A 25964-nucleotide genomic window follows, 5' to 3' on the forward strand; every position below is an offset into this window, starting at 1 on the left:
AAAAAGGATGTTGTTGCACAAAGTGATGCCGTTGTTTCACGGAGGGACTATTCTTAAGAGGACGAACGCGATATCTAAGCCGTGTCTCCGGTCGTCGATCACCTCACCGTCCGGAGCGATTCTACCTGAGCCGAAGAGGACACCGTTTAGTTTTCTGGGTGTTGTCAGCAGCGTGATATTCGGCCTATTGGTTGGCGCCACGATTAGCAAGAACGTGGCTAACTTCCTGGAGGAGAACGATCTCTTTGTGCCCTCTGACGACGACGACGACGACGATGACGACTAGCGATCAGCTGGTTTCATCCCGTTGTGATTGTTGAGAATATTCAAACAGTTAGACGTGCTCTTAATACTAATTAAAGGTAATTTTTTGTATAGCTGGCCACACACACTTTCCGTAATAGTAATAGTAAGGCTTTCGACCGATGCGTTGCTTGATTTAGCCGTCCGTAATCACGGCCGTAAAAATCAAGCAACGCAATTAATCGAAAGCCTTACTGTTACTGTACGGAAAGTGTGTGTGGCGAGCTTACGTTCGGAAACGCACATATTACAAAATATATACTTAAATATTTGTGTATAATAAAAAAATATAAAAGATCGATTAATTTGCTTTAAAATAATCCGTTAATTAGTTATTTCTAGTTGTGGTACACTTGGATTAATTATCAATTCTAATGTGGTCTAATAACGATTTTTAAATTTTTATTTCCGTCACCTGAATTGTTTTCAGATTCAAGTTTGACAATGCAGCAACACGAGAGAAGCAATTGCATGAATTCACATGGCAAAGAAAGAGAAGTCTCTTTGCTTGAACAACTTGGGTACCTTACTTACGCTTCAATACCTGAGATTATGTAAATTATCATAGAAATATTTATTTATACAATTGTTGAAAGTTAAGTAGAACTTTTACAAAATCTATGTATATATTATATCTATAAATAAATTGTGTTAAATACAATATAAGTAATACAAAAACGCTTAGTATGGCATCTGTACAATCGGGCGGTGCTAATTAATAATCAGTTGTATACATACGATTATAATTACACATTTTTTTTTTCAGTTTTCGATTTATAATATTCACAAATTTCCAAATGCGACTTCCAGTAATCTTCAAAAATTGACAGTTTCAACAATATTTTTTAAGAACATAGCAAGAGTCTATAAAATTTTAATCTAAAAAGACCCTACTTTAATCTTTTTAAGACTATACAAACAGCTGATCTATTTTTTTTTTTTTACAAAAGGATCAATACTTCTCTACAAAGAAAAAAAAATGCTTTTTTTCAACGTTACAATTCGACGATAAATATTTGTATCACAATTCATCGAACTATTTTCTTTCTTTTTTTTTTTTTCTTTCTTTTTAATGTCTCACGTTATCTAAAACGTAAACTTGGGAGAAATAGAAACAGATACATAATCTAGTCTGTACGAAAGTTCATAAATACGGAAATACATGTGAATAAATAAATAAATAAATCTCACTGGATACAGAGAGTAGGATTATAATAATTACAGTAAACGAATCTCTTTCGCAGTGTAAAACAGTAGAGAATCGCATCACAGAGATAATCTTGTTGAACTCGAAAATGAAAATACGAAAAAAAATTCTTTGTATTTACAAGAAGTTTAAGAAATTAAACTGAGTTGAAAGAGTGGCCCGTACTAATAAATATAAATGAATTGAATTACGTATACCAAGCAGACTGACGTGTAATACTCAAAAAAGCAGTCGGTAAATTATCCAGTAAATTAAAAGCAAAGAAACAAACGCGAAAGTATCAACTTTATTAATTAAATTCGTTGTTCAATGAACAATTATTACGTTTCCTGATGTAAATCAATCATTTATCTCGAAAATACACGGATTCTTGGAATGGATTGATTTCCATTTAGTTGAAACGCGAATAAAAGCGACGTAAAAAATATTGTGTTTGTCCGTGTATAAAACCTGACTTTGAACGTTAAGCGTAGTCAGCTCTGACTTGATTTTATTGCGGCGGCCTTTTGTGCAAACCCCAGCCGTGAAAGCATTTCGTGAATCTTTTAGATTCCTTACCTTTGGCAGTTACAAATAACTTACGGGGTTTTTCAGGCTGTTTTACGCGCAAGTGTTGAATATATACCTAGAAAAAAAAAAGAATAATAATTCGTCAATATTCTATATGCATATATACATACATACAATAATTTCAATTAAATAGAATTTAAAATTTATTAATAATTAATCTCATATAACTAACCTGAGCTGATTTGTAGGCCAGTTTGATTTCAACTTCTGAACAGCGAGTACCCAGCCAAAGAAATACTTGTTCTCCGTTATCGAGGATCATTATATCATCATCTGCCAAGTCATCCTGCAAAAAAATATATCGATTTTAAATAATATAACAAAATTTTGAAATATCTTGATTTATCAAAAATATATTATAAATATTGTGATATTTTTCTATGTTAGAAATTTACTTGGCAAAAATCAGTGCATTTTTCGCTGATTGTAAAGTATCCTTTCTCATTGGAACATCTGAATAATCGTGTGTAATTCATATATTCCGCATCGGTATCATACGGTTTTTTCCCTCCAAGCGCCACCCAGAAGAAGTTGTCTGGTTCTTCACCCTCGTTTAATACTTGCAGGCTTATCCACGGCTGTATTTTATTGTTAATATTAATCACCATTGCAATATAAAATTAAAAATTTTTTTTTTAATTTTTTTAATTTGTCACTCACGTTATTAAACATTTCTTCTGCTATTTCTCCAATTAGGCGAGCGTCTTCAGGATCAGCCTTCGACCCAATCCACGCATATACGATACCAGTTCCTTCGTCGGAATTATTGAACGGCACATTTAAAAGATAACTATATAAAAAGATATGTGTATTATATAGTATATATATTTTATATAACACCCTAATTTAATGTAATGTATCTCACCAGAAAGCAGAATTCAATAATGTTGAATCCGTCTGTATTTGAATAAGCCGAGTACATAAGGCACTGCCGTTACTTCGTAGATGATAGAATTCCACTTTATTACTACCTGGAGTCTTAGGCTGCTTACGTTTACCTTGATGAATAATGAATTTTCGTTTGAAGTAGCTCATAAACTTTAAATTTTCTTGTTGTTGATGCGTCCTTACTACCTCTAGATTTTCGCCAAACAATGATTTAAATTTCTTTTGCAAACTAAAAAAATATAAAAGAAAACGATTTAATTAATATTAATGATTATAGAATAATATAGTTATAATCTTTACCTAAATGTAAATGTCAACCATCCCATGTTTCCCGCATCTCTGCCTTGCCAAAAATATACTGTACACTGATAATCATCTTCATATTGTTCCTCACCATCCTCGTTCTCGGTTATGTCCAATGGCTAATTTAATCAAAATAACATAATTTTTATTATTAGTTCGATAAGCTTTGTATTAATAGATATATTTTACATACCATCCAGTATCGACATAAAAAAACGTAACAATCTGCACTGTAAAAATGTCCTAATTCCTCCTCCGGTAGGCGTACAAATTTCTTTCCCTCTAACACCAATGCTTCCATTCCTTCTAAATCATCGTTCCATTCTGTCATGAGTTGATGTGCTTCAGCAGCCGACATTAGTGGTTGTCGTGGCATAAACAAAGCGGCCAAATCCGCCTAAAAGTAAAAAAATTACAATTACAAAGAAAAATACAGCTTTTTAAATAAAATGTATTTAAACATACTTTTGTTTCCTGTTGTTTAGCCCATTTAGTGAGATCTGCCCCAGTTTTAGCAACTGATTCAGCTGTTCTAGTAAAGTCCACAGCAATTACTTCGTCCCAGCCAGTAAATTTAGATTTAAAAATCTATATGTGGAGTAAGTATTTTTTAATGAAAAAAAGCTTACAAATTAATTGAAAACATTTTATAATTTCTATTTAAAAAAATTAACAATCGAATAAATAATGTTTAATTCTCAATTACAATTAAACAAAGTGATTAATATAATATTTCTGACTTTGCGTCAGTTAACCGCCCCATCACTACTTTAATCAATCGATTTGGCGATGACGGTCGGCTCTTGTCAGTACCTTAAATTCCCCATAGTATAATTATAGTTGATAAGAGCCGACCGGCACCAGCAAATATATTTATACCTGTGATTCAGTACCCTCTTGCAATCTTGTCACCATCGCATATTCTGGCCTCTCGATCATGTTAAATAATTCTTGCGATAATTTTACGGCAGCGGCACGTACTAATCTTGTCGATTTTTTACCAAACCTATAATCGCGCACACACATAACTTAATCAAATGTCTAAATTTAAAAACAATTTAAATTTTTATATACTTACCAAACATACACATCTAAGTAACAGTCTAATATATACACATTCCGATTGTTTAACAAGGTATTCGTTAATTTTCCATAAGGAACTTCAACCTGTGGTAATTCCAGATAACCCATACCAAGTTGAACTTGATATAATCTAGGTATAAGAGGCACAAAATTTGGATTTACATGTTCCTATCGTAAAAACAAAAAAGATAATTATAATAATACGAGATATAAAAAATATTTATTAAATACATTAAAAGTATTGATGCTAAAAAAAAAACTTACGATAATTTGCAAATTTTTCTGTTCTTGCTCCTGTACTCCTAAATGCAATAGGAAATCTTCTGATTCGGTACCCATAGTTTCCGTTAAAATCTCAGCTTTATTTTTTCGTTCATTTTTATTAATTTTTTCCGCCATCAGTCGAGCCTTCGATTTTAATGTGCTTTTTGCTTTCTTTCCATACCACATAAATATCTTATTTCCTGTATCGAGAACGAAGACGTAATTGGGATCTAAAGATTCGATACAAACTGGAACTGGTTCCAAATGTATAGAAGCCCCAGCTGCGTGCACTCTATATAATCGAGTAATTGCCGGCTAAAAAAGAAAAATTCGTAATCTTAATGTGACTTAAATGTTCTTTTAAAAAATTAATTACTTAGTAATAACAAAGCACTCACTGTATCTTCGACTGTATAAAAACCGGATGACGTGCGACCACCTTCGATATACGTGATACCTGAATCGAACAGCATTAGAAATTCATCCGATTCGTCCCCCTGCTCCTCTCTGATTGTTCGACATTGTGCACCTAAATAGTTTCTTAGATTTACGGCGTGAATCGCCGCACACGCTCTTTTATCTAACTGCAATAAATTGCAATATAGTAACATATAGCATTTAATCTTTAAACTTTCTATTATTCTAATTTAAAAATATACATACTGTCGCTTTATCTCCGATCCAGAAATAGATCGCCCAAGTCAACGATCCACCTTCATCTATCCCGGTTTTCAGGATGATGTAACAATCGCCCTCGTAAAACTTTCCATGTGCAACCTCTTCAATCTCGTTCGGTAGAAAATTTTCTATTTCCCAGACTGATAAGCCAGGTATTTGACCAGCGTCTTCATCAAAAAACTCGGAATAATCTAGTGGTGGTTTTTCTAGAGCCTCGTCCCATCGCTTAGGTCTGAAAAATAAATCATTAATTAATCGTATATGGAAAAAATTTATACTAAAAAATTTAACACAATACAATTAAAATACTCATAGATTCTACTTACTTTAAAGATTCTACTTTCGATTCTTCACATTCTTTATCCTTGTTTTTCTCTTTCGCTATGTCTTTCATACCCTAAAAGCAATTATAATTTTTTTCCATAAACATTTCAATTAAAGAGAGCAATAACATACCTTAAGAATTTTTGCCTGATCTTGATCAGCTTCTTCTTGATCTCTTCTTCTTCTCAATCTCATTTTACGTGCAATTGGATCTTTACTGTCTATAATTAAAAACGTACCTTCATTAAAAATATAAAATCTTTATATTTTATTTATATTATTGCGCTCAAATCCGCCACCGCGTACAAGATTATATTTAGTAATTATAATACGTACTAGCAGCTTGAACTGGAGCTGGTACGTTTGCTCCGGCAAGACGCAATTGATGTTGCAAAGAAAAGTCAATGTTGTAAAATTCGATGCCCGATCCTCTTTGTACTTCTATTGGTTTTGGTGGCATTACTAAATTCGGATTGTCTCGTAAATCTAGTTGTTCTAGATCGGTAAGAAGATGGATGGCGTCTGGCACAGTAATTAATCGATTTGATGTTAATATTAATTGTTTTAATGATCCACACCTGAAAAATTTACATTTTTATAATATAAAATAATAAAATATAATATATTATTTTATAATATATTATAAAATAATTCTTTAAAAAAAAGAAAAAATTATTTTTCTTATAATACAACATAAATATTAATATAAAAAAAATAAAATAATTCCTCACCTACATAATCCTTCTGGTATCATTTCTAAATGATTATTAGCAGCAGAGAAAACTTGCAAGGACGATAATTTTCCTATTCCAGAAGGAATACCTTCAAAATCTAATTCGTTATCGTTTAAATATAATCTTCTTAATGTAAAAATCTTACACAAAGCGGCTGGTATTGCACTTAATTTATTTCTCGATACGTTCAAAGTTTCTAATTTCGTCCACAGTTCTAAAAAAATATATCTTTATGTTAGTTAATGCAAGACTATGTAAAGAAAATTATAATAATGTGTTTACCAATTGCTGTTGATAATTCCATTATTTGATTGTCACTCAAGTTTAAACGACGCAAATTCGACAAGGAATAAAGCGCGTCAGGCACTCGGGGTAAATTATTCTGTGATAAATCGAGTTCTTGCAAATTAGTTAATGTTTCTAGACTAGAAGGTATATTATTCAATGTTCGTTGTGTGTCCCTCATTTGTAACGTTGTTAAATTCATTAATGATGGCAATTGTCTGAAATAATTTAAAATAACGCAATTTTTTTATAAAAAAGATAATAATCTAAGAATCGATGTTAAAAAATATCTCACCTTAGTTGGAAATGTCCTAAAGGATTATGATTCAAGTTTAAAGTTTGTAGATTAGCCAAACGTCTGGTTTGTGGTGGCACTGTTTCTAGCTTGTTATGACTAAGGTCCAAGAATAATAAATCCGTCAAGTGAATGAACAAGGTATTTGGTATTGTTTCGATACTAACAGACAAAAATAAAAGTAAGTAAGCTTCAAGGAATTTTTTTGTAGCATGTATTCAGTTGTGAATACTCACTGATTATGGCTTAAATTAAGATTGAGCAAAGAACGTGCTCTTTCTAGGCCTTCAGGTACCTCCTTCAAATTGTTGTGACTTAAATCTAAAGTTGTCAGTTCTTCTAAATGAAAAAGCTCTGCTGGAATACCACTAGATTTGATATTGTTATGCCTTATGTTCAGTGTCCTGAGACAGCTCAATTCTGTCAATTCTCCATACAAACGTTCCAGCTTGTTTTTGATAAGTGACAGATGTTCCTAGTGCATAATTAAATATGTTAGCATATGATTTTAGCCATTTAAATAATATGATACAACTTTTTCACCAAAAAAATAGTATAAAAAATTATACTAAATACTTTTTTTTATATAAATAACTATTATTATACACAATTTATAAATTATAAATAACTATTATTATAAATAATTTTTTAAAACATTATTTTACCAATTTCAACAGTTTGCCCATCTCCTCTGGAATTTCCATCAAATTTGTTTTGTCTAATTTCAACCATTGTATTCCAGTCATGAGACGTACAGATTCAGGAAATTTGCCATCCTAAAAATATCCAAAACAGTTACTACAGTTGTACTACAATCATGTAATTGATCTCTAAAACCTTATCACAGTGAATCATACAAATCAAAAGTGACATGTCACTCAACTGCTTCCTTCCATAACTAGAGTATACGTATATTAAGCTTACTAATAAGTTAGTTAAGCAAAGTTTATAAAATAAATGTAAAAGATCATAAAAGAAAGTCAAAAGCGTGGTTGAGATCGCTTTCCAAAATCTCTGACATGGTTAACCCCTTAATCTCTTCGTAGGAGAATCTGGTTGTGGTACACTCACGCCGAAGTCGTTGCTGCTGAAGTCAACACCGCGGACAAACGGCAGCACCCCGGTATTCGCCATCGCGCCTACCGGGCGATCAGTGTCGTCCGGAGTGCGAGAAGCACGTTCCCAAGTGCGGGTGCTGGCACGGATAGGCACAGATACCGCCAGATACCGCTAGGCATTCGGACAACCGCCAGGGTAGGCAAACTCACTCTTGAAAAAAGTGAGGACGATTTTTAGCGCCTCTATCGCCGGCCCTCCTCCATTGGCTGTGTTCCAAAATTGCTGGCAGTGCCATGGAAGTAAGAATGGGATGCACCATCCACGGCTGCGTTCGAGAACGTCACCCGAGTGCACTATTCTATCCTTGTTTAATATTTAATAAATAATAAAGATAAAATAATACCTGGCGCACTTGAGTGACGTTCTCAAACGCAACCCAAGAGCGCAACCGCTTAGCGAGCGCTCAGTGAGCTCTTACATCTGATTGGAACATTCTTTAAAATCTGAAGATATCCATCAATCAGATGCAAGAGCTCACCAAACGGCTTACCAAGCGATTGTTCGCTAAACGCACCCAATATCAGATTACGTTCGGGAGCATCACCGGTCACACGAGTGCCGAATGTATCGTTCTAAACAACAAGAATAAAATGATACCTGGCGCACTCCAATAGAAATCCATCGCTGTATTGGTTTTGTTTCGAATTAAACCAGGTTTATACGCCCAGTGGAAATTAAACTCATAACACGCTATCGTATGTGGTCAGACGGTCGAATATTCTTCTATTCATAATAAGTAATTTACAGCAAAATATTAATTATTAATTTATTACATTGTTAAAATGGAGTCCAGCAAATCTGACTCTACACAAAAACAAGCTATGGTATACATATGTGGAGGTAAAAAGTGCATGTGATTATTTCTTAACCTCACCTTTTTTATGTTCGTTTAATTAATCGTATTTGTATGTATATTATTTCAGAGTGTCATCATGATAACGAAATTCGTCCCAGAGATCCGATTCGATGCAGGGAATGTGGATACAGAATTATGTACAAAAAGCGTACCAAGAGACGTATCCTTTTTGATATTTTTTAACAAAACTTAAAAACCAATCGAGATATTACGAAATTTTCTTTAACATTACTTTCAGTTGTTGTATTTGATGCACGATAACCACAAGGAGAAGAGGATGTTAAGATATTACATAAAACATTACATTTTGTAGAATATTAAATTCGTATATAAGAATAAATTAATTTTTAATAAAATAGCATAATATTTTACCGGAAATTAATCTTATTGTCTCACATTATTCATTGGTTTCAGAGTTGCACAATCATTTCTGCAAGTTCATACAAATAAGATGCATTTGTGCTATTACAAATCTATATTATCAGTGTAAATTATTTCTGGATTTAATGGATACTTCGTTACATATGACGATCAGAGTTATGTACCGTTAATTGAGAATGGGTGACATACAGAATGCTTTTAAGTAAGGTTCCTTCTTTTATTTACAATAAATAAAAATTACATTTTCATCAATGTAGTTCAACAGAATTCACAGAGTCAGGAAGTGGCGGTGACACTGGCAAAGCTCATTGGCGTTATTACCGTAAATCCCGTCGTCACTTCTTCTCGAGTATACGCTTATAAAATTTTCACTCCGGTCCCATTATCTGATATATACATATATGCGGGCATAAACGGCCCGATATACGATCGATTTTACAATCGCGTGGGAGATTTCACGACAAAGTTACAACTTAAACTAGAGTTTGTCGAAACCGCAGAAGCACACGAGCGTGTTTGCGCGAGCACGAAGACAAGAGATATACACCCTTTCCTGCCTCTCTCCCACGGAAAAAACATTTATAAAATCTCAGAGATCCTATAATACATATAAAATACTATATCGCCAGGTGTTTGTGAGTGTCACCGTTCGCACGCAGCGCGTATACAAAATTTAAATCATCCATGGAGATATGGAACGGAGCGAAGAGTCTTTTTTTTCTGTTTTTCCTTTCCCGGAGACACCGCGTGTAAAAGTTCGGGACGACGAGGTAGCCGAAATTTTTTACCTCCGTTAAATGTAAATCGGTGCAACGTCATCTAGAAACCCGTACAAGCTCGACCTTTTCTTTATACTTTTCTATCATTTTCCCGTTTCATTGTCTGCAAAATTTAATACTGAGTCTGGAAGAAGCCAAGCCAAGCCAACCCTTTTCGTGAAGATCGTAAACGCGAGTGTGTGCACTCTCGATAAAATAAATATCTCTGCTTCCATATTTTTTTTTTCTTTTTTTTTTCTCTCTTTTTTTAATCAGATATACTTGTACTTTTACTTTAGGATATTAGTTCGGGATATCGCCATACGGCTCTTTCCGTTACTTATCACAATACAGACTACTTAATATCGTCGTAAAAGTCGCCTTAACAAACATTTATCCGAATTATTAAACTGTACAATATATATATATTAATAGACTATGCATGTAAAGAAAGATATTGAGATACAGAATTAAAATTCGTGTATGCCGCTGAAAGGCATATATGAAGTTAGCTACGGTGACGGCGGTTGGCGTACGTGATTTCTCTCTTCCATGGCCGCCGAGTGCGAGGAGGTGTAGGAGGCCGCGTTTCCTCTCAGTCTTCGGTCATCGGTGCTCCATGGCACATCTACGCGCGCGCTTCGCGTGAGATTCGACGCACACCACGGCAAGATCACATACGCTATCCACCGTCGTTCGCAGCTAACAGCATATCTGCTTTTCAGTGTACATTACATTCGTGAAAAATTATATAGCTCAATCCGTCCCGAAACGCGAAGATGAAAATGGAATAACGATATTGATTGTTTAGCGCGAAGACCCGATTTTTATATCAAAATAGACGAGACACCGACAGCACATTTAGACATTGAAAATTATTATTAATCGTATGTATTATAGTATATATCTTTTCCTTTCTATAATTCAAACTGTGCACGTTTAAATCGTAACTAGAATTTATATTTTACTTATTATATTAATATGGAGCATACTTTTTTTTGTATCATTTTTAATTCCGAAAATTGTAAAATACGCAAAAGTAATTCGGATAAAGGTTGAAATCAATTTATTCTTATGAAAATGGAGACGAATATTATAGTGTACTTCCGGTTGCAGAACCGGTGGAGAAAAATTACAACCGCGGCTATGCTTAACGTGTGTGCACCACAGTCACAGTTCCCGCGTCGCTGCACTCGAAGATTCCGCGTTAAAATCGAGATCTCCAAGTGCGACCGCGAGTGTGTGCTTGTGAAACTGATCGGAGAAGCCCAGGAGAAGCCCAGGAGATTCACCGCCAACGCGCGTAAAATTTGGTGAGTAAGCCTAACTTGTACTTATGTTTGAATTTCAAACGGTAAAACGCGCGGTCGCGTCCGCCTTCTTCATCGGTTAATACCGGCGTTTCTGATATGTATGACACGAACGTTTCGACGTCTCGAAAATATACGTACGCGTACGTCGCAACATGAATCTACAATTTAGACGAAGTACCTTAGAAATCGCATATAAGTACGCATGCAAGTAGCCGATATATATGTATAATATATACGTAAATGTGCGTTACGCGTGTACAGTTTTTGGAAAATATCGCGTTACTCGCGCGGAGAAAGCTCGCCGGCTTCGGAAGTCAGCTCCGAAAGGGCGTAACGTTCTTTTCGGCGCACTTTCGCCGTACGCAAATTGTTGGCTTGGCCGTTTACAGGCGCGCGCGACCTTTGGAAGCTCATACGTTAGTTACACGACGCGGTCGGAATCGACAGAATTACAGACAGTAGATATACATCCAAAAAAAAAAAAAAAAAATGCTATGTTAGATTTACGCTACACTGATATCGCTTAATATGAACATCACGCGGACTGGACCTCATTGTACCTGCGCGGTCGCTTCGTTCTCCCAAGCCATCCGTACATTAATTATTTTTATATCCTGGCTCAAGCACACCTATTAGGTAAGAACCGTGATAACCGGAGTCTGATTATGCGGAATAGGAAAGACATTCTCGTGCTTGAGTGAGATATTACAACTGCATTGTAGCATTAAATAGACAGTTAATTATAAAATACGGTAGCTGTCACTCTCGTGGGAGGTGCACGGCTTCTTCAAGCTACTCGCTGCAGTCGTATTACAATATCACCGAGAAATTCCTGTGAAGCTGTTCTTCTTTCGAAACTGATTAGCTTTTCCGTGCGCTTCGTAAAATAGATGGCTTTAGTAATTTGAGTAAAAATTCATATTACTTTTTAACTTTCGACATAAATGATTCAATAAGACTGCAGTGAGAAAACGGGAGACTTGATTATCTTAAACAGAGTCAGTGGATCGATCCCTCAGATCATAACAAATATATTGATTAGAATTTGAAAAAATAATATCTGAATGTAAAGACTGTTGGACATGCAACAGTGCTTCGAGTAAAATTAAAACGTATCATTTGCTCACGCACAAAAATCTTTTAAGACGCGTGAACTGAAGAAGCCACAGTGCGAATTAAAAGCTTAAATTTACAAGTAATCTGAGCAACCGACACAGCTTTTTAACTTCTTAAAACTATAATAGAAACTAACATGATTTCTCATTATATTATACATAAATATATACAAACACATTTTTTTCTCTTATATCAACAATAATTTCCATAATTATGTCCACACTAATATTGTACAAATACATTATATATAATATTATATGAAATATGAATATTATATATATATGTGTGTATTGTATATGTATGTATAAGTTTCATATACCAATTTTAAAGTATAATATTAATTTGTAATATTAGAATACTCTTCAATATGTCGAAAGTAACATAGTGTTGTGCTTTAAATATATAGAATCACATGCCAGTCCATTGCACCTCACGTTTACTACGAGAAACACTATTCTGTATATTATAATTATCAAATACTCAAATTACACTTTTTCTTTTTTATTTTACACGTTATACGTGATTTTAAAAGAAAGAAAAAAAAATATTTTTTTTACAAAAAGATTATACAAGTAAGATTATACGTAATACAAACGGCAATTTCAAAATTGATATTGCAACAGAAAAAAATCAGTTTGAAATTCACCATCGTTAAATAAATTTTTTTTTTTTAATCTCAGAAACGTGCAAAACACTTTGTAACGTAAAATATAAATTAGATTTTTGTGTTTGTATGTAACTTTATAATAATGGTTTGCTTAAATTTTCGTAACGTTAATTTTTTTAGAAATATTTGTCAAACGTAAATCACCATTAGTCATATTACCTACTGAAATAGTTATTTAGGACGATCGAGATTTTTCATTAGGATATCTCTGTGATGCATTCTATATATGATACATTATTATAATCGCGATTTTTCTAAGTAGTATGGCAAACACACCACTTGAATTTTTTAGCACACTATATTGTTTTGGCACTATGTATCCTCTAGCCTTTGTCTTTTGTGATCTTCTTTCACTGTCGATTCCTCTATTTTTTTTTTGTGAGTATTCTCTTTTTCTCTGCTGCATTTACCCGCACTTCTATCGCCATGAATATTTGTACTAGTATCTGTCTCAATATTATGTTCAACAAAACAATGTACCTGCAACTCGTTTACAGTATGCATAGATACGGGGCAAACTTGGCACTTGTACGATTGTAAATTGTCCTCCGGCCTTATATCTTCCGTTGAAATAATCGTCGAAATCGGTCGTTGCTCTTTAACTGCGTAATCACGCCTTTGCTGATTAAACTGAGGGCTGCGGAGGCGAGCGTCGTTAATGGCTTTTGATTTCTCCGAAACGATCGACATGTGATATGGTCGGGAGATGTCTACGTCCGGCGTTGGTTTCACGTATTGTGCGTGAAGGGTGTGCTGCGGTATAGGTTCACCCTCATCTGACGAGGTCTCGCTGCTACTTACAACTGGTCCGGGCACAGTTTCTGAATCCCATTGCGTGGTTTTCGGATTTTCTAGTTTTTGAGCCAACATCTGTAGAAAAAAAACAAAAAATTCGTTTTATCGTAACATTTTCTTTGCCAGATTTAGAAACAGTATTTATTTACGTTTGTTTTATACGAACTTGCAGACTAGTAAGACTATTATCACAGTCTGTAGTATCGATATCATTTAAATTGACACCAGATCTTTCCATCTCCGCGTACGTTCCAAACGGAAGTTTACCCAAGCATTCTAATTTCATGATGTGCATCTTGCTACGAAGATGCTTGGCCAAATGTCCATGTATTCTAAATGCTACCGCACAATCTTTACACTTAAAAGGCCTAGGATTGCTGGTAGTTGCCGCGCCAAATGTAGAAGTCATGCTGACCTAATAACATTATATTTTCATTGTAAATTCGTGCAAAATGTTTCTTGATTAAAATCAAATCGAGTTTTACCTTATTGTGATGGGAAACAGATCTTTCATGTTTCGTTAAGTGGCCTTTAGTTCGGAAAGAAACCGCGCAATTTTCACATCTATATGGCCGCTCAAAATAATGAATGTTAAGATGCAATCGTAATTGACTAGGCTTACTAAACATCTTGTTACAAATTCCACATGCAGTTCTGCCGTCCTCCGTAACACTGTAATCATATTTCATAAATTTAATTTTTATAACAATATAATTATTTTGATAACTTTAATAATAGAATTAAATTTAAATATATGAATATTTTATTAATATACGTTTAATATAACACTCGATATTACTATTATGATGTGCGTCAAAGAATATCAAGAAAATAATTAAAAATATTTTATTTACCTAACGTAATTAGGCGCCGGTCCACTCGACGGTTGTAAGAATTCCGCTTGCGGTTTCGCAGTTCCTGTGTTTGGTGACGATGATCGAAAATCTGGCCCACCGACGACTACCTTTCCGGCTATCGCGTGTTTCATGTTGTCTAATGTATTTTGCTGCTGTTTAGCCATTTCCGCGGTGTGCTTCGTATCGTAATACACGACTCTTACGTCCGGCGGAGATGTACTTCTCGCGTCTAAGTTTTGTGACTTTGAAGACTCATGTATTGGTTGTAATATTTCATAGCTAACACGTGGATCTTGCACATGTGCTCTGTATTCCACAAGAGCTCTCATGTCGCGGCTCGGAGGTTTATTATCTGGATTTGTTTGCCGGATTTCCATGTTTGTCGATGGCATCAATTTCTGAATTACTTGCATATCATGAACAAACGGTTTATACTCGCGACTAGGCGGTCTTATCTCTTGACCGCGTATTTTATACTCTTGCTGATTCGGTAACCTCATCTCTTGACTCTGCGTTCTGTACTCTTGACCGGGCGGTCTTAAATCAAGATTCCGCGGACTGTGATTTTGCATCCGAACGTCATTAGTCGTAGTCCTCATCTCGTGATTCATAGATCTCAATTCCTGGCCTAGAGAATGGCAATCTCTAGGTCTCTCCAATTCATTTACCATCTTCATCGCATTAAATATAGAATTTCTATCGATATCGTTATTTGTGTGTTGCATCAACGTTGGTCGATTATTAACGTCCATATTTAAAGATTTTGGTAAATGATTATCGATATTAGACGTGCTACGAACAGGTACAATAGAACAATTCGGTCTTTCGATCGAATTATTATTCCTGGTCATGGATAGACTGTAATCAACACTTGGTCTTGTGCTAACGGGACCGTTAGTTAGAGCAAGCTCAAAATTTTCACGATCAGAAATCATACGATTAATCTGTTCTTTATTTTTGTGAATAGCCTCGTAATCGAACGTTCGTTTTTCCATTGCCATATTATTCTGATAAATCTTTTCTCTAATTTCCATCTTAATATCGTCACTGGTATGCTTCGTCATGTATTTAACTCTAGATTCCATAACGGTATGCTGCATTTTACTGGGATCGGTATAAGTTACTGTTGGAATACCGTTGGAATCAATGTGTCTAGATCTATTCTGTTCCTGATGGCGAGGATAAAGATCTCTTTCTTGCATTTGCTTATTGTCTATCTTCGTATTTCCTACGCGATATTGCTGCTTAATTTTGCTGTCCATCACATGTCTCTCCGTGAGGTAGGCCTGTAACATGTGGCCCTCTGCATCCGGTTTCCATTCTCTACCCTGTATAGGTAGCCGTTCCATCGTTTGGACTATCGTCTGTAACAGGACCGGCTCCGATACAGGCGTAAGAATGTCCGCGGGTTTTACCCTTTGCGGGACCGGCGAGGGCAACACCTGACTGGTCTGCTTCGTCGTGAGATCCATGGGCTGCGACAGCTGTTGACGTGACTCCGCGACGTCAGTGATTTCCTCGATTTCGAAATCAGAATCATCTTTCTTTGACGATTGAATGACACTAATTCTCGTTTCTTCCGTTGCACTCCGGTTTGATGGAAAGTAATAACGGTGCGACAATTCGTTTTGAATTAAAGCTGTTCCTTGCGTGGTGACGCTTTGAGTCACGGTCGATGTCGTCGTAGTGGTAGTCGCAATGCTAACGGAGGATGTTGTCGGTAAAGTTAACGTGTACGGATAAGTTGTAGGTCTGCCAGATGGTAGCAAGCCCGGCAATCTGTTCGTATTACGTTGTGAAAGACTCAGTAAACTTTGCGCTGCTTCTTGCTCCTCACTGCCAGATTCCTCGCTGTCATCTCCTTCACTTTCTTCTTCTTCTTCCGAAGATTCTTCCGTGTTACCGCCACCGGCGGCTAATCGCGCGATAGCCTCCTTGTCAATGTTTTCATCGCACACAGTTGTAGGGACTGGCACTACGCCCAATTCCACACACTTTTTGTAGTGAGCTTTAGATTTCATATGTTTCGTGAGATTACCCTTTGTTTTAAAACTGTAACAAAATAATTACAATTTTATTAAATTATTAAAGCTAGAAACATAATTTAATTTATTTGTTATATTAAATTTTATATTAAATACGTAAAAATATTTTAACTTACCTAAAGGTACAATGCTTGCAAGTATATGGTCTGACATCCGTATGTGTTCTGATATGTTTCTTCAGCATAGATGGTTTTTTACAACGAATACCGCATTCTTCGCAGACATAACGTCCTCGACCTTATGCGATACATAAAAAATAATTATATAATAATAATTATATATAATAATAAAATTATATATAATAATAAAAAATAATTATATAATATAATAACTAAATCATATAAAATAATAACTAAATCACAAGTATTATTATAAAAATAATAAAATAAAATTGTTAAGAAAGTTCTAATAATAGTATACATTTATTTTTTATTTCTTTTTTAAAACAAAATTAAAATATTTTTTACCTCTCCCGCGCACATAAGTATAATCCTCGTTGCTTTCAAATCCTCCGTCAAATATTTTTACTCGCTTCGTCTTCTCCTGCATGTCACTCTCTAATCCACTGTCCGGGCTGGTAGGAGTGGTTGGTCTTTGCGAGGAATGCGTTAAGATGTCATCTTGTTTTTTCCACGCGGTCGTGTAATTGAGAGGCCTATGCCGAGAATCGTAGTGTGCCATATCCAAATCTGGTGGTGCCTCCTTGCATATTTTCCAATTAGAGTACATCGATAGACCGTGCTGTTGCGTGACATACATTGGCTGCGGTCGATTTAGAGTACAATAAAACACCCTGGTGGAACACTTGAGTCCCAGATATGTGTAGGCATGCCCATTTAAATATAATTGCCCGTACGACTTTTTAGGTCGTGGAGTTTCCGGACTAATGAGAGGAAGTGTATTTGCCGTAGGCGTGATCCCGTGATGCTTCTTCGGCGTAAACGTACCGGGTTTTAACGGCAGAGATGTAGGTCTCAAAAATTTATTAGCACTAGTTGTTTCTTTAGCGATATCGCTGCTACTCTTCGGCGATTTGGTCTCGGGTTGTTTATCCTTAACAATTAATTCTATGGAAGTTTTCGTTGGCACTTCTGTCTTGGAAGAATCTAAGTTTACAAGTATCATCGACTGTGTGTTATCGGGCTTAATTTTTGTGCCGTTTAACACACCGTATCCGTCCGTAGCTTTCAACCATCCACGTGTATCCGAAGAAACAGTACTTTTTAATCGACCATTTTCGTGAGAAGGTAAATCATATTTAGGCATTGCAGAATGTGCGTCTACCGAAGGTACTCTGCCAGCGTCCACTTCACTAACGCCCCAATTTGACGGTCTCTTTCTGCTTTCCGAAATATTTTTGGGCGAGTATCTCATTTTGTTGTAACAATTTGAAGAAATCGTAGGATCCACGCCGTTCGAATAATTAAAACTTTTATCCGGTTTCGAATTTTTTTCATACGTGAAATCTTTCCTCTCTCGCGGGCTTTCCATACTCTTGTACTTCCCAGTCGTACTATTTTTGATATGACGATCGAGATCCGCTTTGCCCGTTTCTCCACCGGTGAGAGTCGACGGTACTGGTACCCTTGTGCGATACTTATCCGTCGAAGTTTCAACTTTAACAGTAGGAACTTTGGGACTGGTTAAACCGCTTTTCAGACCGTCGCCGTTGGGCGTTTTGAAACTAATTTTCATCGATTCCTTTGCCGGACTGGCCAAATCTAAAGGCTGTTCTAGCATGGAGGAAACAGATAACGGACTAGGCATGCCAGGCACTGTGCTCGGCTGTACCTTCACCGGACTGGCTAAATCCAACGGTTGAGATATCATATGTAAGCCCGGGAGGCCCGGTATCACCTTGTAACCGGCTTCGCCGGCTGTTATGCTCGGAGATATGTCTATAGTCGGTGTACCGGTGAGAGTGTGCGGTCCGGGCATACCGGGTACATAAGGTATCACCTTTCCGCCATGAAGAATATTCGTAATACCGGCTGCTTGAGGCAGAGTCAACGGGTTGTAGGCAGTGATACTCGTCAGCGGGTTAAGATGCGACTCCAAGTAGTCGTAACAGGACATAGTAGGCGCGATATTCGGAGTTGATATGTTTGGTATGATGGGCGCCAATATCTTTGGCGCATTGGGCAAAGATATGGAGGAATTGGACGTGTTAGCCGATGTGCCTGGCGGTTTATGCATCATAGTGCCGCCAGAATGAAGTCCTGATTTTACCACTATCGACGCCGTTTCTGAGTTCATGCATTTACTGTTGACTACATGCTCATTCGTGGGCGAATTCGTCTGTCGTGGCTCGATTCTCATTGTTTTCGTTACCTCGCCTGTGTTATCGAGAATTCTAACTTCACCGCCGAACATTTGCAACGAGTTCGGACGCGGATATTTGCTGAGTTCTTCTAATGATCTTAAGCTGGTTGGCACAGGTTCCGTTCTTTGCTTTTTAGCAGGTGGAGCGTACGCGTCCACCAATCTGGTATTACCCAGAAGCGGCCCCGGCGAAGGTAACGGTTGCAAGGTATTATAATAGTCAGAAGATTTCACATCAAAATCAGAATCTCGTTTTTCTAAGTCGGCATGATAGTCGGCTCCTTTTCGAGAACTGTCGATGCCTTTACAATAATATCTACGGTGAGCCTCTAAATTATCTATGCTAGTATACGGGATGTTGCAAGTAGGACAGACGAAGTTTTCCACGGTGGCTTCCGGTATCGATCCGTTCATGGAACCGCGAGATTTCAACAGAAGATCTTTAATGATCGAGCTTTCTGATATCTCACTGCCTTTTGCTTCCTGAGTGCAACTGTCACTGTAGCAACGCTTTCTGCTGCTGTTGGAAGATTCTTCTACGGAAGACAAGTTCAATGGCTGCTGTTCGAATGGCTGTTTTGTCTCCACCAAGCTTTGTTGGCGATGCATTAGTTTGTGCAAGCATGGATCCACTGCGTCGACGATCGCCTGATTATCCGTGATGATCTTGTCGATGTGCTCTTGCAGCTGTTCTGCGTTCGGTTTAACAGAATTGGAAGTAGAAGTAGTCATTGAGGAAGACAAGGAGGAACTGTTGGAAGAACTGGGTGATAAGGAAGACATTTCAGTGTCACTGTTCACGCATTGCAGAGCCGTTCGAGCTTGAAACTTTGGCTTGTAAATCTTGCCGGTTTTCACGGTTTTTACTGCGACAGTAGATACCATCGTGGTCGCCGTTGTAGGCGTCGAAGCTGGCGGCGGCGGTGGTGTCCCAGTACCGTTACTGGCGCTGTCGGACAGACTTATATCAGAATCCTCAGATACCTGCAAAAAAAAAATTAATTAATAAATAAATCAACATAAAATAAAATAAAATTATTATATTAATTCTTTTTGTAGTATTAAAATTTAATTTAAATCAGTTTTCTTCTTACTTTCATTAGTTTAATTAATTAATAATTAGTTTAATTAATAGATTACCTTTTCTCCCTTTTCCATTTTGTGTACGTGAGAGCGCGATCTGCAATGCTTGTACAGATTCGATTTCGTCTTGAAAGAGATTCCGCACAGTGCGCACGGATACGGCCGTTCATTCGTATGTGCCCTGATGTGCTTTTGGAGGACACTCGGCTTGGTCCACGTCATCGAGCAGTAAGGACACGCGTATCCACCTTTCCTGGACTCGGCGACAGGCTCGACTCCTCCCGCCGGCTCCGGCGAGGGTTCAAGCTTATTACCGAGTTCCTTCGACGACTCCTTGCCATCCTTATCGTCGTCCTTTCGTTTAGGCGCCTCGCCAGAGGCGACGTTATTCGTCGTGCTCTCCTTCTCGACGACTTTCGGTGCAACTTCGGTCGTTGCCATCTTCTTGAACTTCTTATGCAAATACTTTGGTTCGCCATCGTTGTTGTTGTTATTATTGTTGGTCAGCTGTGGGTCTGTCATCGCCACAGTATGGGTCTCTGCAAACAGCAACGATAATTTTAATCACTGCCGACTGGCGAATGTCGGAAGAAAAGAAGCGGAGAGAAAAAGAGAATGCGAGATCATGCGCGGCGCCCGGGTGGGCTCCCAGGTGACTCAGCTGTTAGAACAAACGTCGTTGTGCAGATGATTCATAAAAGATTCTCGATATTCCGCGCGAAGCGCCGAGAGTATTCCGCGATGATAAGGCGCGTCGCTGATTAATCCCCGAATTTAATCGCCGATTACCGCGACAAGATGCTTATACGTAACTATTTACGTTCAGGAATAAACGTGTAAAAAGTCCCCCGGAGTAACGGATATCAAATAGATTTTTTTTATTACGCAAAGTAATCTTACGTAACGATGCTAATTACGCGTCGAATTCACAATGACGATGAGTTGTTTGAGCGGCGCGCACGACGACGATCGCGTATAAGGAAAGTGGTCGAGGTCGTGTCGAGCAAAGTATCGCAGTGACGCCGATTGGAAAATTCTAATCCATGTCAATTGCCTTGTGACGTTTTTCATAAATATAACATGCACATTAATGTACTCGTCGACGTGAGATAAAAAAATACTGGTAGGAGTTATATTTTATTCCGTCGATTACGTAATCGTTAACAATTACGATGTAATTTCTGATGTGCATATTTCTTTTTTTTTTTTCTTTTTTTTTCAACTAGTAATATTTTATTATTTTTTAATAATCAAATTAAGTAAATGATATTAATACCCTGATGTCGCTTAATAAAATAACAATTTAAGCGGAAATTGATTCAAACGCGATTATCCGCGTTCAATATTCAAGACGCGACAGGTCATCCCAGCGGAATTATACAGCAATACGATGTTGCGAAAGCGGAAGTTGAGGACAGGTTCAACCATTCAGATTCATTTACGTGAACGAGCGAAACTTCTCTGCGCATGTATTTTCATTTATAAACGACCGTGGTCTTCCGTGTTTACCCACCGACGCGGCTGATCAACAGCGGATTATTTGCCGTGGAATTATTTAGAATCGTGGCCTCACGGCGCATTAGTCTTTTTTCTTCGATGTAATAATTACGCGCGATTAATCAACGCATATAGGTCAACAGTATCATTAAATGTTCCACTTGGTTGACGCTAAATTCTTTATTATAATTTAAATTTTATAGCTATTTCTTTTATAACTTGATATCATCAATACGTCCGAATTATATAAAACACTCAATTTATAAAACATTTAACATTCTAGCTAGTTAAAATTTAAGAACCTTTTTTTTTCTTTCTTCGGTAAATTTCTTTTATTAATAATTTAAAAAAAATTGACGCACGTGATTTACGCTACAATCTTCTAAAAACTTTCTACAATATATCGTTATTGTTTAAGGCAGAGTATATAACGTATAAATTATTCAAAGCGGATATCTCTCTCCCCCGTGTGTTTTAAATTTTTGATTAAGTTCACCGTCGAGTTATAAACATTTGCAAACTTAAAATCTACAATTTCCAGTCAGCATAAACTTGATTGTCATCGTCTTGAAGAATATAATTGTCGATTATAGGAAATTGAATTTCATTACGTTGACAATTGATGATTAGCATTATTTTTCTTTTTTGTTTTCGAGAAAACAATTTTACTTGAAATTAATGCAGTTTGTATAGATCGATACTAATTAAAATAAATATTTTATGAGAGTATCCGAATGAAAGCAGATTTGCGATAAATAGTTTCACGAAGAGGAAAGCTGTGTTTTATTAATATCACGAAAAAAAATTTATCGCGTCTTAAAATATCACGCCCCGTTCCAATTTACTTTATTTTCAGTAATAAAAAAAAAAAGAAATAATAAAACTCCGTTTTATCCCTTTTGCATAATTGCTTGTTTTTGCATAGTGATTGACATCAGTTCGGGTCGGAAAGGTTTTGAAGTTTATGAATAATTCGATATCCTCTGTTTTTTTCCCGTCTACATAGTTATCCGCGTGATATTCCTCATTGAAGAATGCGCGTCACCATTTGAGCGTCCACGTCGCTCCCGCGTATATTTTTATAACTAGCAGAAATCGCCAGCCTTTTCTTGGACGCCACTTTCGCGACACCGTTCGCCGAAGTACCCGGTAATTTTGGATCATGCTATTTATACGCGCGAATAAAGCAGAGGGAGAGGATAGGAGAAAGAGACAGAGAGAAAGAGAGGACACAAAAAAAAAAAAAAAGAAGCGTGGGGAGTTGGCAGAACGCGAGCCAAATTTCGTTCACCGACGGAGGCGATTCTCGCGGAGAATCCCCACCGCGTCGAGACACATTGACGATCCATTTGGCAGCGATTTTCTCTAGTAGAGAACGTCAGAAAAGCACTGAAATTTTTTGACATTTAAAGCGAGAGACATTAAAGTTTTGCGCGACAAAATTCAAGTGCTGTAAACTCACGTGCTGCGAATAAACGGAGTCTTACTCTTTTCATTTCACACTTTTTTTTTTATCATTTTATCGAAACGCCAACTGGGTTGCTCGGTCTTAAATTATAACCGCGAGCGCAAGGCTCACTCGCGTAAGCAAGGTGCTCGCGAGCAACAAATTGATCCGCGGATAAGAAAAAAAAATTCCTTTGTACGCGGACCGTGGGAGGATACGCGTGACGCGAATGCACGCGAGATACGCGCTGATTTCATTAGGCTCACCTCCGGTAGAGATGAATGAAATGACGCATTCTTACAAACAAATCCATTCTTATTCAGTTCTATGCTCCGCACGCATGCGGTATCTCCGCGGTATTATCGCAGGATGTTTTATACGTTGCGAATCGACCTGGAAGTTCATGCGCGAGGAAACTGAATCACTGGTATATCGCCGACGATATTTTCGTGCTATCTTGAATTTTACATAAAGCATGTGTTGTAGTCGAGCACAGTATAACTATTATTTAACCGTAAAGAAATATTTTTGTAACTATTCTACATAATGACTGTACCGTATTGCACATTTACGTATACTGCAGTGACAATAATTAGTATCGAATTAATATTTTAGCGCACATTTCATTAATGTGGGCAAATTATATTTCGCAGCCTGCAATTAAAATTTGTGAAATTAAAAGCTGAGAATTCCTCTAAATTGAATCAGCACCATAATCCTAGAAATTATCGCGAACGTTAAAGAGACGTTTCTCCTTCGTATTTTCATTGTATCGCGTATTATAAATTGACACTAATAGCACCGATGAAATGAAAAGAGATAAACAGCGAAGGGATTATCAAGAGTGTACCGTCCGGAGTTTCGAATTATTCAATTAACGGCCCCTCAAATATTTGCCCGAAACAGCTTGTTATTGAAGTTATTCGTGCATTATACGCGCGTATACTCGCTTAAGCTGCTTGGTAACGAATATACTTCGCGAACACGTATGGCAGTGCAATAAATACGGCTCGTATGCACTCGCAGAGTCCGCAGAGCGACGAAAATGGGTCACGATACGTTTTGTTTGCATTTCGAGCAAACGCAGATGCAGATTTTGGTCGACACTACACTCGGTAGTATAAAATACGCCACAGTTATTTCTCTGTGAATAACGCGCTCCAATTCCGTGGACGCGTTTAATCCCGTGAGAAACTTAAACGAAACAACATTCAATAGATACTTGGGCTTCAACTTTTTACGCGGTTATAGGAAGAGAGGAGTCACGTTAAAATTAATAATTTCCTAATTTGCTGCGAAAGACAATTGCAAGATTTTATATTGCTTCGGTAGAGGGAAAATAAAAATAAAAATTGACGTGACTTTATCGTCTTCTCCGCATTAACACTCGATACTTTGTATCCCGAATTATATTCAACTAAAAAGTATTACACAATATTCCGAAATCGTAGTACGGTTTTATGCAGAAATGATTTTTATCTCCAATAAGTTCTTGTATTAATTTTGTAACAAAATGTCACTCGTTACGTAAGCGATCGGCAAGTCGAATCACATTAGTAAGGATCCGAAAATAAAATTCTACGAAATAAGGGAATTAGCTTAAAATAAAACTGTCTTTGCCATTTTAATTTAGATCGATTGTCGTCATGTCAGAGGAGATATGAGATTTTTGGCGTACCATTGTGCACGTAAAGTTAGTTGTAGAAAGTTTTATTTTTGGACTTTTCGCCGACGAATTTAGCGATCTCGCCCACGTCACTTTTTTTCTTTCTTTTTTTTTTCTCCAGTCCCAGTAAAATCCTGATATAGAAAGCTAGGCTGTGCAAGCTGAGATAGATTTATTGATGTATTGGTTATTATTGTTTGCTCTCTATCTTGATAGCTCGCTCTCTGACCTCAGTTCCCTCTCTCGATGATGCATCAGCAAACGTACGCGCGTGGAGATAATTCTCGTTTCATCAAAAGTGAGACACGAACGTGAGGTAAATTGCGTATTCGCGATCGCGTTCAATTGACGTGAAAAATATAAATAAAATTTCATTTTATTCGATAAGAAAATGAAGGTATTGGAAATAATATTTGAATGTTATTTTAATAAATTTTTTTTTATTAAATAAGATAATGTGGAAGACATAATATTCGTACGTCATACAGGTGCCGAGTAAATGAATATAATAAAAGGGCGATGGTATACATATATTAGATTTGTACGATATTAGCTTAATCCTGAGTGAGAGTCCGAAGAGACGGAGCGTAAACTCGTATAAACGACCAATTGCAACCTATGAATAGTTGGTTCAGTCTGTCGTACGTCGTACAACGTACATCATGCCACCGCACGTTATATAGACCTGACAATTCGTTAATCGTTTTATGCCGGACGCGTCAGACACGTTAAACGCTCGTTCAACTGGCCGCGACTTAATTCCGTCATGCTTCAATTTTCGCACGTCTGATTCTCGAATAACGCTCTGTCGTTTGACGTTTTCTAAATTTTTTTTTTTCACCGTTACATTCTTCCATCTCGATACGTTGTAAAAACAAAAAATTGATAAATTATACGCCATCAACGAATTCCGAGTAGCTTTAACTATTACCGTTTCAAAATTGCGATTAATCCTGTTGATCAAATTACTTTTTCCTTTTTATTCTTTTGTCTCAATTAAACGAAGCCTTTCAAGTCATAAATTTGGTATTATTACGCTTTAATGACGTTTTTTTCTTCTTTTCGTCTTATTAGCAGCTTTTAAAAATTTCTGCTTGCAACATAATTT

The 25964-nt window shown here is 36.7% G+C and overlaps 4 protein-coding genes across 7 annotated transcripts in view; 2 read left to right on the forward strand and 2 right to left on the reverse strand.

The window, feature by feature from the left end:
- Nucleotides 1-7: 7 nt before the first annotated feature.
- Emre (Essential MCU regulator) lies at nt 8-286 on the forward strand. Its single transcript, XM_070663241.1, has one exon. It carries the CDS (start codon nt 8-10, stop codon nt 284-286), a length of 279 nt encoding a protein of 92 aa, XP_070519342.1.
- A 1056-nt stretch (nt 287-1342) lies between these two features.
- Flii (FLII actin remodeling protein) lies at nt 1343-8177 on the reverse strand. The gene is made up of 22 exons (XM_070663186.1): nt 8006-8177; nt 7600-7710; nt 7171-7409; nt 6935-7096; nt 6637-6857; nt 6352-6568; nt 5957-6198; nt 5753-5841; nt 5623-5693; nt 5282-5528; nt 5017-5202; nt 4619-4933; nt 4350-4522; nt 4151-4277; nt 3737-3859; nt 3465-3668; nt 3269-3390; nt 2946-3197; nt 2741-2870; nt 2476-2658; nt 2253-2366; nt 1343-2135 (listed from the first exon to the last, which is right to left on the reverse strand). Exons 1-22 carry the CDS (start codon nt 8066-8068, stop codon nt 2001-2003), a joined length of 3726 nt encoding a protein of 1241 aa, XP_070519287.1. The 5' UTR covers nt 8069-8177; the 3' UTR covers nt 1343-2000.
- Nucleotides 8178-8534: 357 nt separating this feature from the next.
- Nucleotides 8535-9287, forward strand: Rpb12 (DNA-directed RNA polymerases I, II, and III subunit Rpb12). Its single transcript, XM_070663247.1, has 3 exons — nt 8535-8893; nt 8977-9069; nt 9148-9287. The coding sequence occupies exons 1-3, from the start codon at nt 8836-8838 to the stop codon at nt 9168-9170; spliced, it is 174 nt and encodes a 57-aa protein (XP_070519348.1). The 5' UTR covers nt 8535-8835; the 3' UTR covers nt 9171-9287.
- A 514-nt stretch (nt 9288-9801) lies between these two features.
- Nucleotides 9802-25964, reverse strand: part of Shn (zinc finger schnurri) — a 113389-nt gene continuing 97226 nt past the window's right edge. For 3 of the 4 annotated variants that reach the window (XM_070663180.1, XM_070663179.1, XM_070663178.1), the window contains 7 exons: nt 20304-20785; nt 17309-20147; nt 16958-17078; nt 14794-16848; nt 14425-14611; nt 14106-14354; nt 9802-14014 (listed from right to left, as the gene is read on the reverse strand). In XM_070663180.1, the coding sequence (XP_070519281.1) occupies nt 13457-14014; nt 14106-14354; nt 14425-14611; nt 14794-16848; nt 16958-17078; nt 17309-20147; nt 20304-20768 (6474 nt within the window). In that variant the 5' untranslated portion in view covers nt 20769-20785 and the 3' untranslated portion in view covers nt 9802-13456. Of the gene's footprint in view, nt 14015-14088; nt 14355-14424; nt 14612-14793; nt 16849-16957; nt 17079-17308; nt 20148-20303; nt 20786-25964 lie in introns of all 4 variants that reach the window. The other variant, XM_070663181.1, reaches the window with a different exon arrangement.

Source organism: Cardiocondyla obscurior, linkage group LG11, assembly GCF_019399895.1.
Source record: "Cardiocondyla obscurior isolate alpha-2009 linkage group LG11, Cobs3.1, whole genome shotgun sequence".
In the NCBI taxonomy this organism is placed as follows: Eukaryota; Metazoa; Arthropoda; class Insecta; order Hymenoptera; family Formicidae; genus Cardiocondyla; species Cardiocondyla obscurior.

Coding starts and splice junctions, on each gene's coding strand:
- Flii (XM_070663186.1), bottom strand. CDS start 8,068: ATGGCGAATACCGGGGTGCTGCCGTTTGTCCGCGGTGTTGACTTCAGC. Junction 4,278..4,349: donor TACTTAGATGTGTATGTTTG/GTAAGTATATAA, acceptor GCGCGATTATAG/GTTTGGTAAAAAATCGACAA. Junction 3,391..3,464: donor TTTTATGTCGATACTGGATG/GTATGTAAAATA, acceptor TGATTAAATTAG/CCATTGGACATAACCGAGAA.
- Emre (XM_070663241.1), top strand. CDS start 8: ATGTTGTTGCACAAAGTGATGCCGTTGTTTCACGGAGGGACTATTCTT.
- Rpb12 (XM_070663247.1), top strand. CDS start 8,836: ATGGAGTCCAGCAAATCTGACTCTACACAAAAACAAGCTATGGTATAC. Junction 8,894..8,976: donor TATGGTATACATATGTGGAG/GTAAAAAGTGCA, acceptor ATATTATTTCAG/AGTGTCATCATGATAACGAA. Junction 9,070..9,147: donor CAAAAAGCGTACCAAGAGAC/GTATCCTTTTTG, acceptor CATTACTTTCAG/TTGTTGTATTTGATGCACGA.